At 39.4% G+C, this 12,895-nt stretch overlaps 1 protein-coding gene and 1 long non-coding RNA gene across 3 annotated transcripts in view; one reads left to right on the top strand and one right to left on the bottom strand.

The window, feature by feature from the left end:
- LOC109916787 (cyclin-dependent kinase-like 1) overlaps nucleotides 1–12,535 on the bottom strand; it is a 61,869-nt gene extending 49,334 nt beyond the window's left edge. Inside the window, exon 1 of the mRNA XM_020516538.2 lies at nucleotides 11,923–12,535. Within this exon, the coding sequence (XP_020372127.1) occupies nucleotides 11,923–12,090 (168 nt within the window). The 5' untranslated portion in view covers nucleotides 12,091–12,535. The remainder of the gene's footprint in view (nucleotides 1–11,922) is intronic.
- Nucleotides 12,536–12,692: 157 nt separating this feature from the next.
- The window catches only part of LOC125487317, a 14,200-nt gene continuing 13,997 nt past the window's right edge, over nucleotides 12,693–12,895 (top strand). The window contains exon 1 of one of the 2 annotated variants that reach the window (XR_007265806.1): nucleotides 12,693–12,775. This is a non-coding gene — a long non-coding RNA (uncharacterized LOC125487317). The remainder of the gene's footprint in view (nucleotides 12,776–12,895) is intronic. The other variant, XR_007265807.1, reaches the window with a different exon arrangement.

The following is a 12,895-nucleotide window of genomic DNA, read 5'->3' as shown; positions in this document are numbered from 1 at the left end:
TCAATGAACGTCCGAGGGCTAGGTTAATGGACTATCCCTCCATTTGGAGGCAGGTACATTCGTCACTTGGCAGTGATATAGCACTACCAGGTAGAGTTTTTGTTCCTGTGTGCGTCTTGCGCCAACAAGAGACGGTATTCCTATAATCCTTAAAACCAATTATAGACAGAGGAACTAAAACTAACAACTAACTCAATGTATCCAGGAGGAAGGGAATGATAATCAGAGGAATGGGTTGCTCTGAGCAACTGCTTCTGAGAGGACAATGGGGGACTGAAGGTGAGATGAACGTGGTGGCGGCAGCAGAGGTAGGGATTGAGTTGGGGTAACTCCCATCGGATCAAAAGTCACAGAATTACAAAAAAAAAGTGTTAATAGCACAAAAGGGGGACTTTTGACCTGATGGGTCTGCACTAGCTCTTCATAGGAGCAATGAACCTATTGCTATTCCCCTGCCTTCTCTCTGGTTCTAGTTCAACACGTACCTGTAATTAAGCATCCTTCAGGTATAATGTACTTAAGTAACTATTTTATATAGGACTGCACCTGAGGAACTTGATAATGTTGTGAAGTTGGGTAGAGTAGTTGTGGATTGGAAGGTAGGATGTTCGAATTTGGTGTTTATAAAATATTGACGTTTATAAAATCATAGTGGGAAAGCAGTGTGTGGTCCATCTAAAAGATGATGTGCTTTTTCTAGGCTTGGAGGTTAAAAAATGTCTGTGGGCAGCTTGTGGGTTTGCAGGTACACAGAGCACCTGAACTGTAACATTTGCATCAAAAGGCTGCATGGTTAGTAGGCCAAGCCACAGTTTTGTTTTGTCATTAAGACAAGTAGTTTCGATTTAGCCAACTAATTTAAACCAGGCACTAAAAACCAATTCAATTTAAATCTGATGGTTTTGACATCAGGGGACCAATTCTATTGTAAGAAATTGATATGTCATCAAGGGTATAAAAGATGGGGACAGTTGCAAAAAAATAAAATAAAATAAAATAAAAATCGGCAGAGAGTGAACTGCCATCTGCTAAGAGATCCGCTCTCTCAGCTCTTAGAGAAAGCATCATCTCAATAAAGGCACTGTGGCACACTTGATTAATATTCCAGACAGAAAAGGTGTTCCTGACAGAAGATCAACAGAGAAGACATAGGACATTGCGGAAGACGTAACCTGGCCGTCATTTTGAGAGACTACGTTCAATTTTTTATTATTTTGTTTTATGTAAGTGAGACTTGTATTTATTGGAACTGCATACTACTAGAATCTTGTTTTATTGGGGAGCAGTTAGTAGTTAGAGGGGAATTGTTCGGTTTGTTAATAGCCCAGTTATTTTGTTCATTGTTAAGAGTTAGATAAATAAATGATTACTTGTTGATCATAGAGTGAGTGTCAGGAGTTTTTTTCATTTAATCACTCCTTTATAATAGATTGGGGGTGCGAGGCAGGTTATACTACTTTTCACACTTCTTTTAACAGATTATAGGGTGAGGCAAGCCTCTCTGGGTGTTTCGTTTTAGTTATTATCAGGGGCGGTCGACCTCTGCTTTATAACAATAAAGCACCTGGCATGGATTAAAGATTATCCAGGAAGGAATTCAATTAAGAAACCAGTTATCTAAACCAGCAATTACAAAAGTAAAATGAGCTTGGGTCATTCCAAGATCATGAAGATGTTTTATATTCAAAAAAGTTTCTTCTTCTCTGCCTTTGCAACCACAAAGCAATTTCTGCTTAGTAACAACAATTAATCGTTGAACATTTTTGAGATGACCAAGAGTCAGCCATGGCTCAGGGACAACAGTCTTGCCCATGTCAGAAGGTTGTGGATCGAGTCTCACTTAGTGGTTTCAGTGTAAAATCCAGGCTGGCGCTCCCAGTCCAGAAGTGAAGGTGTGCTGCATTGTCAGAACTGCAGTCTTTTAAATGAGATCTTAAAACTAGACCCTCTGAAGGAGACGTGGAAGATCCCACAGCACAATGTGAAGAGTAGCAGCCTAATAATGTCACTTAGAAAAAATTACTTCATTGTATTATGGTCCCAGTTAATGTTAATACTGGACAAGTCACATCCAAGAGTGAAATCTGGCTCGTTAGTTCCTAAAATAAAAGCAAAGTGCTGAGGAACTCATCAGTTCTGGCAGCATCCATGGAAACAGGAGTTAAAAGAGAAAAATCTTAAACTGTATTTCGCTATTTTAAAAAAAAAAATTTGGAAAGATTGACTTACAGACTACCCTTTTTTTTTAAATCTCACGTATATTCTTATAAATCTCCAAACCTATATTCTTCTAACTCTTCACTGTGGTTTGGAGATTTATTAGTGAGACTCCTTGCTCATGCTCATACCTGGAACAAATTCTCTTGTCAGCCACTTCACGTTTTGTCCTTCATCCGGTACCCCTCCCTGAGCCACTTAAAACAAGCAGCAAACTAAAGTCATCATTACTTTAAACTAGGTATTACATTAATGTTCACAGAGCCTTGCTGCAATCAAATTTGTCACCATATTTTCTAAACACTTTCAAAAGTACTCATGTTGTCAATAAAAAGATTTGGCATGACCCAGGCTGTGAAACATGCAATGTAAATGCATATTTGTCTGTCTTTCTTTCTATCTTCCCAACCACAAAGCACTGATAGTTTGTGCAGTTTCTACTGAGCACAGCACTAAATCATTAATATTTTTCCTACGGACCACCGAGACTCTGACAGACAGACTACAATGCAGGAAAGTGACCTTAAGTTGCAAGGAATCTGTTGACCTTAGCAGTGCAGATACGGTGCCAGATCTGTTTTTGTACCATTACACACACTGGCAACTCTGGTAATTGATTGGCAATTATACTTCATTGACAGTTCGAAAGCTTCATAAGCAATCAGCAAAGGCTCTGATTGAGAGGAAAACAAAATGCCGACTGCATGCTGGTTATTATTTCTGGGGTAGAAATTGACTTTGTGTCTTTGCCTGAAATGAGCACGTGTTGCAGGTCTGACGTGGGCAGCAACAAGATAAGGATTTAAATAGAAAGCACTTAAGCTAATGGAAAGACTTTTATTAGAACTGTGTCTGGCAACTGATTATAAATTAAACAAGCAGTTCCTTGATTAGTTAGCACATAGCCCAGTTTGTTCTGAGCTATTTCCACAATCATATCTTCAGTCTCAACTCACGGATCACAGCTGGGCTGTGCACAGTAGCATATAAGCTTTGAGACCAGCATCCTATGGGTTGGTAAAACAGGCGGAGACATACTGGTCCAACTCATCTTGTATACCTCAAAACAGAGCGCTCGTAGCCCAGTTTGTTCGTTTCCAAATAAAAGCAACTAGCATGGACGGTATTTACTGTTTACACTGATGTAAGATGACCAACTGATGCCTTTTCAAATTAACGTCCAAATAAAGTTGATTGATTATCTTCGATTACATGATGTTATAAAACATTTCTGAATAGAAATGTATGTCATGTCAATTGCAAAACTAACATGTTGAATGATCAATTTGCATCATATATAACTCAAGTTAATTGATTAAGTGTAAAACTGCTTTAGATTGATTTCTTAAATCTGCTGCCCCTTCTATTTGAAGATGGCTCATACTGGCGAGTTGGCAGTCTCACACCACTGATACTAAAAGTAAATACTGCACAGTTTCTGCTTAGTGCTAGGTGTGTTGTTATGTACTTCTTAATGCAGGACCAATTGGTTATTTTTGAAATGGGAAGACTCAAAGATACAGTGGGTTGTGCCGATAGCAGAATATTATGCAGTGATCATAAGAACTCGGACCAGGAGTAGGCAATTCAACCCCTTAAGCCTGCTATGCCTTTGATATAATCATGGCTGACCTCACCTTGGCCTCAACTCCTTTTTTTCCTCCCCACTCCCCATAACCCTTCAACCAATTACTAATTTAATGTCTGTCTATCTCCTTCTTAAATTTATTCAATGACCCAGCTTCCTTGGGGTAGTGAATTCCACAGATTCGTGATCCTTTGAGAGCAATAACTTCTGTTTCAAATCTACCCATTTTCCTAAAACTATGATCTCTTGTTCCAGATTATCCCATGAGAGAATATTCTCTCTACATCTACATTGTCAATCCCTTTAGCATCTGGTATACCTTAATTAGATCTCCTCTCATTCTTCTAAACTCCAGAAAATATAGGCCTAAACTGCTTAGCCGGTCTTCACAAAGGCAAATAGGGACAGGCTGTAAATGCTGGCCAGTCAGTCATCGACAACCACATGACGAGTAAATTTAAAAAAAAAATTACTTTTTTTAAAAATCTGTTTTTTACCTCCTAATTGAGAGATGAGAAAAACTCCTGCTTCTTGTTACTATTCATTGTCTTCCTGTAAAAAGGTTCAAGTCTAACTTCAGGATCAAGCACACAAAGGATTACTTTCAAAATTGCTATCTTTCAGAAAAGACAAAAAATCAGAACTATTAAAAAGTCAATCCTAACAGATCAATGGGAGAACTCATAAGATATTTTACAATGTTTTGGCCAATATTGATTACTGAGCCAATATAAATGGTTTGTTTTTTTTTTGGCACGGTTTCAAGCCACAGATGACGAGCCATCTCTTTCAACCCAATAAGTAAACAGCTTGAGGGGCCTTGGGGGAATTTTTTTTTAAAAAGGTTGGAACAATGGAAGCAGTATGAATGAGTGGAGTCAGGCTCCCACAGAACCAGGGTTTAGTTTAGCTTTCAGTAGTTGTTGGGGTTATAAATTTGGCTGTGTAAGCAGCTGTACATCTGTCTCAGCTACAGCTAAAAGCTTGGATTCTCCCTCTGCTGCCAGAATTGCTTGTGAGACAATCTGTTTTACTGACTTTGCCTTTGCCAAAGGTGTATTTGTGGAAAGTTAACAGTTGCTGTTTAGTAATTAAATAATTAATAATTAATAATTAATTAATAAATAAATAAATAAATAATCTATTGTTATGTTAAATTTTCCAATAGAGTTTAAGTTATACAAATTCTTCTTTAATTTGTACTTTAACTGTAGGATAAGAATAAGGCGTTTTTTGCTTAAAGCCAAGTAGTGTAACCAATTGAATTATACCTAGAACACAGCACCTTACACTTGCCTCAAAATAAGATTAAAAAGTTATGATCTAGGCTATATTCTGAAGCGTCCCAACCCGCAACGTCAACTTTCCTGCTCCTCTGATGCTGCCTGGTCTGCTGTGTTCCTCCAGCTCCACATTCTATTATCTCTGACTCCAGCATCTGCAGTTCTTACTACCTCTGATGGTCTAGCCTATTGCCTTGATATATTTGAAGGCAGTTTGGCGTGGTCCAAAGAAATGAGAAAAACAGTGATGCAAGTTATCATTGCTATTTGTGGTAGCCTGTAATATGCAAATTAGTTGCCACATTTTTCTACATTTCTATTGTGTATTGCACTTTATTAAGAATCTATTGCAAGCAGCCATTATTGAACTAACTTCATTGATGCCTTCCTAAAATATAAGGCAGACAAGGCAATATAGCAAAATGTCAGCTTTCAATGTTGTACTATTTTGGCTTCCGATTATTTGCAGATCATATGGGGGTGGTGGGTGTACAAATGCAAACCGCTCTTCTGTGACCATCCAAGCTCAGATTTGTGTTTAGTCTCAAATTCATCCAAAATTGGCCTCAGTGTCTGAGGTGGTGATGGTAGGCTTGAAGTGGAGTTGGGAAATACAACCAGGGTCTTACTCATGATCATGGCTCAATGACCCCTACTGTGCATCAGGTTTGAGTACGGTTCCCAATCAGAAGTATCACCGGTGTGAATCCTTGACTTGCAGCAGCTGAGGTAGATGCAAAGTCCCAACAGTAACATGTACTTGTAGTGCAGAATCCTAGGCACTGTTCAATGTTTGAGCTACACAGAATAATTGGTTGACATGGTTGGGCACCAGCCTATGCACAGTGAAGGAAAAAGTATCAAAATAACTAAAAACTTTGCTTTTCCATTTATATACCTGCTGTTCACAAACCTCCCTTGGGTCATTTGAGAATCTTCAAAATAATTAGATCAAAATCCACTGTTTAGAATGATGGACTAAACCACTTCCTGTTCATTCCTTTTCTATATGCTCCAGTAATATAGTCAACTAGACCCATTTCCATTCACTCTCATTCTGCAGAACCCAGTGTACTAAACCCCATTTTGTTACCTAATGAACTAAACACATTCATGCTCAATGCACATTCTGCATTATTGCTGGGATAACATTGTAATTTTTCCATCCTGAATCCATTTGAACTCTGAAATTCCCACAGCGTGACAATAAATGGAATTAGTTCAAACTGAGATGTGTATGGAAGGAGCATTTTAAGCTGTGTAATATTTGGGCAAAATGCTGATAGTTCAAATCTAACACTGGAGGGCTGCAATAGCAATAACAACTTATAGGTGAATTAAGCATGCTAAACATTGTTTCAGAAGATATGTGACCTCCTCTAAAAGTATAAGAAGCTAAATGCAGTCAATAACAAGTCTTGTTGCGATCTTCACTGACATCTCAATCCCACCATTGCAGCATTATTAAGACCAATAGCTATTTTTGTTCCAGTGTCAATCTGTGGAATAGCTCACATATAGTTTGTGTGTCAGAGACAGTTGATATGTTTAATACTGTTTCATTTATTGCAGGGGGGCACTGCATATGGGGTAAAAAGGGTGAGTATGGCAGGCTTCTCATGGTTTTCCGTTTGTGTGTCCTCCTGACAGCAAAAATAGGTAAAACTCACCACACACACACACACACACACACACACACACACACACACACACACACAGTTTGCCACTAACCAGAGGGTATTCCACTGTACACCTCTGTTTCACCATCTCATTTTCCTTTTTAAGACATTCTTTAAAACCTAGCTCTTTAGCAAGGTTCTCCTCAGAACATTATAATAGCAACATTATATGATTATAAACTGTTGTTAGCCATTGCCTGCAAATCCACTTGATACAGGTGTTTCAGTCTCACAGATCCAATTAAATTCAAATTTAGCCAAATTTCTCTTATAATTAGACGATCATATCAGGGCAATTTGGTTAATTTCATTGAACCAAAAATTGAGATATATCTTCAATGTGTCTGAATCTTGTTTGATGATTGACAGCAAGGTCTTGATATTATTCATTACTCAGATGGGACCTTTTACATTTTTTTAAAAAAATTACATCTGAGAAGTTTATTAATAAACTCAAATTAATCTCAACTGATCTGTGAATTTTGAACCATAATCATCGGACCATTGAAACGCATTGTGCGGCATGCAAAATGCTGGATAGTAAAGATGGGATGGGTAGAACAGATGCCCCAAACCATAACCAACAGGTTAAGTTTTGTTAACATCAGTTGATGGAAGTGTTTGTTTACAGTCAGAACAATCTCCTCTCAGTAACTTGAATATCTAATTATTGTCAGAGAGACAGGCAGAAAGGGTTTGAACACAAGCAACTACAGATTATATTACTAGTCTACACTTCTTTGGTTGTAAGGTTTGATTGTTAACAGGTCATGTTACAGTCACACATGAGAAATTTTCACTGAATTTAGCTTTCAGGCAGAGGAGCTGAAGAGGAAGAGAATCATGAGCAGTGATGTCAAGGAAACACTATCATCAAATCATCCTAAATTGGTCACACATTGTTTTGTTAATGGGTCATTTTCCTAGAATTCTCTATTTAAAATCCTCATAGGATATCATCAGTACCACAATTCCAATGGTTCAAGCACGTGGCCCAGCATCATCAACTCAAGGCGACAAGGCATGGTCAATAAATGCAGGCTTTATAAGAACCAAAGAAAAACATTTATTGGTGAACAAATGGTAATAATTTTCTTTTTTTCATGAATAAAATGTTACTAACTGATTTAATTATTTCTACAGAATCAAAGTCAGTATGGCAGATGCCTGATAATGATTACACACGTATGCAGAAAAACTCTTCTGTACGGTCCAGTTTTAAAATGGGCCAGTTAAAACTCGTGATTGTAAAGACAGTAGAGAATGGAAAAAGTTACAAACAATACAAGTATACAAAAGCATTTATCAAACCTCCAATGTCAATTAGAACTCCATCCCAGGTCTGACCTGACAGTAATGCTCCTGAAATCACCCAGTGAAATAATGCATGTAGATCACTTATTCCTACGAAAAGGACAACTGATCAAGAGATAGAATCATATAGGATGTGAGGCAGCCATCTGGCCACCTTACCTATCCCAGATCTTGAAAAAGAGCTGACCAATTGAGTTCCACTTCCCTGTTCTTTCCCTATAGCCCTGAAATGTTTGCCTTCAAATATTTATCTGATGCCCTTTTGAAAGTTCCCGTTGAATCTGCTTTCAGGCAACACATTCCAGATATTCACTGCGTAAAGCTCATCTTTCCTCCTCTGATTGTTTAGTTAATTATTTGACGTGTTCTCATAATGGAAGTAATTTAAGATGACTGGCAAAAGTAATGGTGATGCAAGGGTTTTTTTTTAAATATAAAGATGCGGTGAACGGTTAGGACCTGGAATGGACTGGAGTCAAGGTCAATCATGCTTTCAATGCCGAATTGGTTTACCTGAAAAAAAATGCAGAGCCTTGGGCAAAAGATAGGATGGGACTACCTGACCTGCACATAGACAGCTGACATGGACAAGGTGAGAAGAATGGCTCCCCTTTGTGCTGTAACTATTCTACAATTCTAAGAACAAACTAGGCTAACAAAACAGAAAGATTCCATTTGGCAGCAACTGTACTCTCAAGAACAGGCCCTTTAACTGCATAATTTAGCAATGGTATAATGTGGATTAGCCATTGTCTTTTACATCCCAATATCAAAGAGACAGGGAGCCCATTTTCTGTTTTCTCCCTCAGTGAATAAACATCTGATACTGCACTGGGAAATAAACACAATTAATTAGATTGTGTCCACTCTGCAAGAAGGGAACTGGTACATTTACGAAAATGTAATCCAACCTGGAGTTTGTGACTAAATTTATCTCGTCTCAGTGATAGTTGGACACAGTGGTGATTAATCCGTGTTCCTGGGAGATTATTATTGAATTTTATTTTCTATTTGCAGTAGGTTTTTTATGGGAGAGGATTGGAAAGTAGAAGGAAAGGCAGTTCTGAGGGGAAGGTGTAATTCTGAGGAGAGGAATAGAATAGGGCATTTCAGAGGATGGGAGGGGAAAGGGGTTGGGATACCCCCTCAGAAGTGAAATCTACTTAGAGTCATAGAATCATACAGCACAGAAACGTACCCTTCAGTCCAACTTGCCCATGCTGACCAGACGTCCTAATCTGACCTGGTCCCATTTGCCAGCATTTGGCCCATATCTCTCTAAACCCTTCCTATTCATGTACTGATCTAGATGCCTTTTAATTGTTGTAATTGTACTCACCTCCACTGCTTTCTCTGCCAGCTCGTTCCATACACACACCACCCTATGCATGATAAAGTTACACCTCAGGTCATTTTTAAATCTTTACCCTCTCACCTCAAACCTATGCTGTCTAGTTTTGGACTTTCCCACTGTGGGAACAAGGCCTTGGCTGTTCAGCTTATCTACGCCCCTCATGATTTTATAAACCTCTTTCAGGTCACTCCTCAGCCTCCGACCCTCCAGGGAAAATAGTCCCAGCTTCTCCCTATAACTCAAATCTTCCCATCCTGGCAACATTCTTGTAAATCTTTTCTGTACCCTCTCAAATTTAATAACGTCCTTCCTATAGAATGGCAACCAGAATGGTATGTAGTATTCTAAATGTGGCCTCACCAATGTCCTATAGCAGCCGCAATATGGCGTCCCAACTCCTATGCTCAATGTTCTGACCAGTGATTTGTACAGAGTTAGAAAACACTCAAACCTGCCATGGCAATGTGTGAAAACATGTCCGAAGACGTTGTATAAAAATACGTCTAACTTTTGTACTTTTGTATTTTTGCCTTTGGGGAAAAAATTAATTTGGGCATTCTTTGGAAAGGATGTATCGCAGGCTTTGGTGGAAATACATTCTCTCCGCTGGTTGGACCAATGGTGAGGGGTTCAGGTGACATCTGGTCTAATGTAAGGAGGAATGCGTGGCTTGATCAATTAGTTTCTGATTGTGGCAGATTAGAGCTGGTACATGCCTAGTACTTGGCGACTCAGTAGAGATTCAAAGATCACCAAAAGCTCACTGTATTCCCGAGTTTAGAATCGTGTGACAATTTTACACCCGGTTGGCACACATTGAAAACTTGGTCATACTTCAGTTTACACCATTTGCTCAAATCTCCTGAAGCAGAGGATCAGTTCATCACGAACTCCTTACCACAGTAAGCCAAGACATTACAGGAAACAAAAAAGACATCACAGAACTTAATTGAAACCCTGCATTTGTACAGATCCTTTCATGACTTCTCGATGGTTTTACAGCTAATTATATACTTTTAAACCGAAGTTATAATAGTAGCAAACAAAACGCAACAGCCAATTTGTAAACAATAAGATCCCACAAGCAGTGAATGAATGAGTGAATGACCAGATTGTCTGTTTTTATGTCACTTGTTGAATGATAAACATTGGCTAGGATATTAGGGAGAATTCATTTGGTCACCTTTGAAATGATGTTGCGGATTCTTTTACATCCTGTAGAGCAGCATTTGCATCAGTAAAATAGCACGTCCGACATTACGATGCTCCCTCAGTCCTGCATAATGTTTGCCTAGATCTTACTGAATTGTTTCCGAAAGCAGTGAACAACACACAACATTCTATATGCTGACCCACAGCTGTCACCTTAAGTTAATAGGTGCACAAAGTACAATTCTGTGACTACAGAGACAACAAATTGAAATGGGCAAGTGGGGAGCATCAGTTAGACAAGTGAGGGAACTTCAGCAGGATGATGGATACCTTCCACCTGATTGCAACTATTGACTGCCCCTGGGTTGGCCTCCCTTCCTCTCCCAGGAAACTAGGGTGATTGATGATGACACATTCTTGCAATCCCAATGATACAATCCATTTGTCTTAGCAAAGGCATTTCAGATTCTTTAATGCAGAGATAATAGAAAAGCAATGGGATGCGCTGCACTTATAACACACTTATGAAACATTCAACTGAGGCTCCACTACCCACACAAAATATTTTAAGAAACTACTGAAAAACAGGCCTCCCCGTTGTTTCTAATACTTATCCTTCAGTCCAAAATCATATATACACAATCACACATTTATTTACTGTTAGTGTGATCTAGTTTTACACAAATTGACTAACCCATTTCCTACTTACCAACAACTACACAAACTACATTAGTCATAAAGTATGTTGCAAATTCAACTCTTTTTTTTAAACCTTCAAACTTTTTCTGTAAGTTATACAAATCCTGACACTGAGATAAAGGAGACATTGGGACAGGTATCCAGAAACTTGGTTGAAAGTGTAAATGTTAAGGAGACACAAACGTTTTGGGAGGGACTTCCAGAATTCAGAGCCTCAGTAGCCAAAGGCAGTGGTGGAGCAAAAGGAGTGTTTTTTTTCTTACAAGAAAGACTTAAGTATAGGTCGCACATTTCAGACCACCAGGCGCCTGTTTAAAAACCCTTCACAGACACTGAAGTACTTTTTTGAAGTGTACATAGTGTTACAATGTAGGAAATAATTCAGAACTGTAGGAAGACAGTTCTGGCAATGTCACTGAACATTACACAGATTGGGAGGGTGCAACAGAGGTAGCATTTGAGCAGGAGAATGAGAATTTTAAAATTGCATTTTGTTAGTCCAGGGACCAGTCAGTCAAGATCACTGTGTACAAGTATGCTGGGTGAACAGGACTTAGGAAGGAGTCCCTTCCGGAAGAACAAATTCTCAATCTCTCTCTGGAAACCAACTAAATGTAGCAGTTAATGCACTCTTACCTTTAACATACGGATCTCTCTCAATGCAATCTTCTTTATCAAAGGATCGTCTTCCGATTCCACAAATTTCTTGATGGCCACAATCTGACCCGTGTCCTTGTTCCTGCACCTGAACACCACCCCATAGGAACCCTCCCCGATTTTACCCAGCTTCTCATACTTCTCCATCTCGCTGACGGAGTCCTAGCTTCTCAAACGCCAAAATCTCCAAAGCAAAGGCTATAAATTTGCCTTTTCTGCTTCTTCTGATTTTCAGCTCAAAATGTTTAAAATTCAAAGTTTTTTTAATGTTTATCGAGCGCTACTTCACTGACTTCCAGTTATGATAGTTCCTCTCTCTGTCGATCTGCCTTTCTCTTTTCTCTGTTGCTGTATTTCCATTCTCCTTTTGTTACTCTCCTGGTTTCTCGTCTTCCTCTCTTGCCCGTCTTTTTCTCTCTCTCTTTGCTATTATCCTGCCTCTGCGACTCTTTTACTCTGCTGTTTTTGCATCTATTGCTGTCTGTCCCTCCCTTTAAAGGCAGGGCAGCAGGTTTTAACGATCTCTTGGCTAGCGGACCCCACCTCCGTTTGTTTACCCTCACTCCACTATCCTGTTCTTTCCCCCAGGCGCTCCAATTAGCTGCAACTGTAGACCTATCGCTCCACCTCTCCGAACACCATCACGATCACGTGCGTTTTGCACCAGTCTAAGTCCCGCCTCCATTGGTCACCATTGGAAGCTGTGGGCACATGCGACTACCTCTGGGCGTTGATAGGTCACTTAAATTCGTTACATCTTGCATGCAAAATTCCGGGAGGAGAAAATAATCCAAGGAAAGACGGGGGAATAAGGTTTACCTGGAGCCAACGGGTGCGCGGGAAAGTAGAATCTACCTGGGGACAAAGGGCAGGGGGTCAGAAATGATCTGGGTACAAGAGACAGGGATAACAAGGTGTAGAGCTGGATGAACACAGCAGGCCAAGCAGATCA

This window comes from Rhincodon typus, chromosome 39 (assembly GCF_021869965.1).
Source record: "Rhincodon typus isolate 14 chromosome 39, sRhiTyp1.1, whole genome shotgun sequence".
NCBI classification, from domain to species: domain Eukaryota; kingdom Metazoa; phylum Chordata; class Chondrichthyes; order Orectolobiformes; family Rhincodontidae; genus Rhincodon; species Rhincodon typus.
This window is presented reverse-complemented; position numbering and strand designations above follow the sequence as displayed.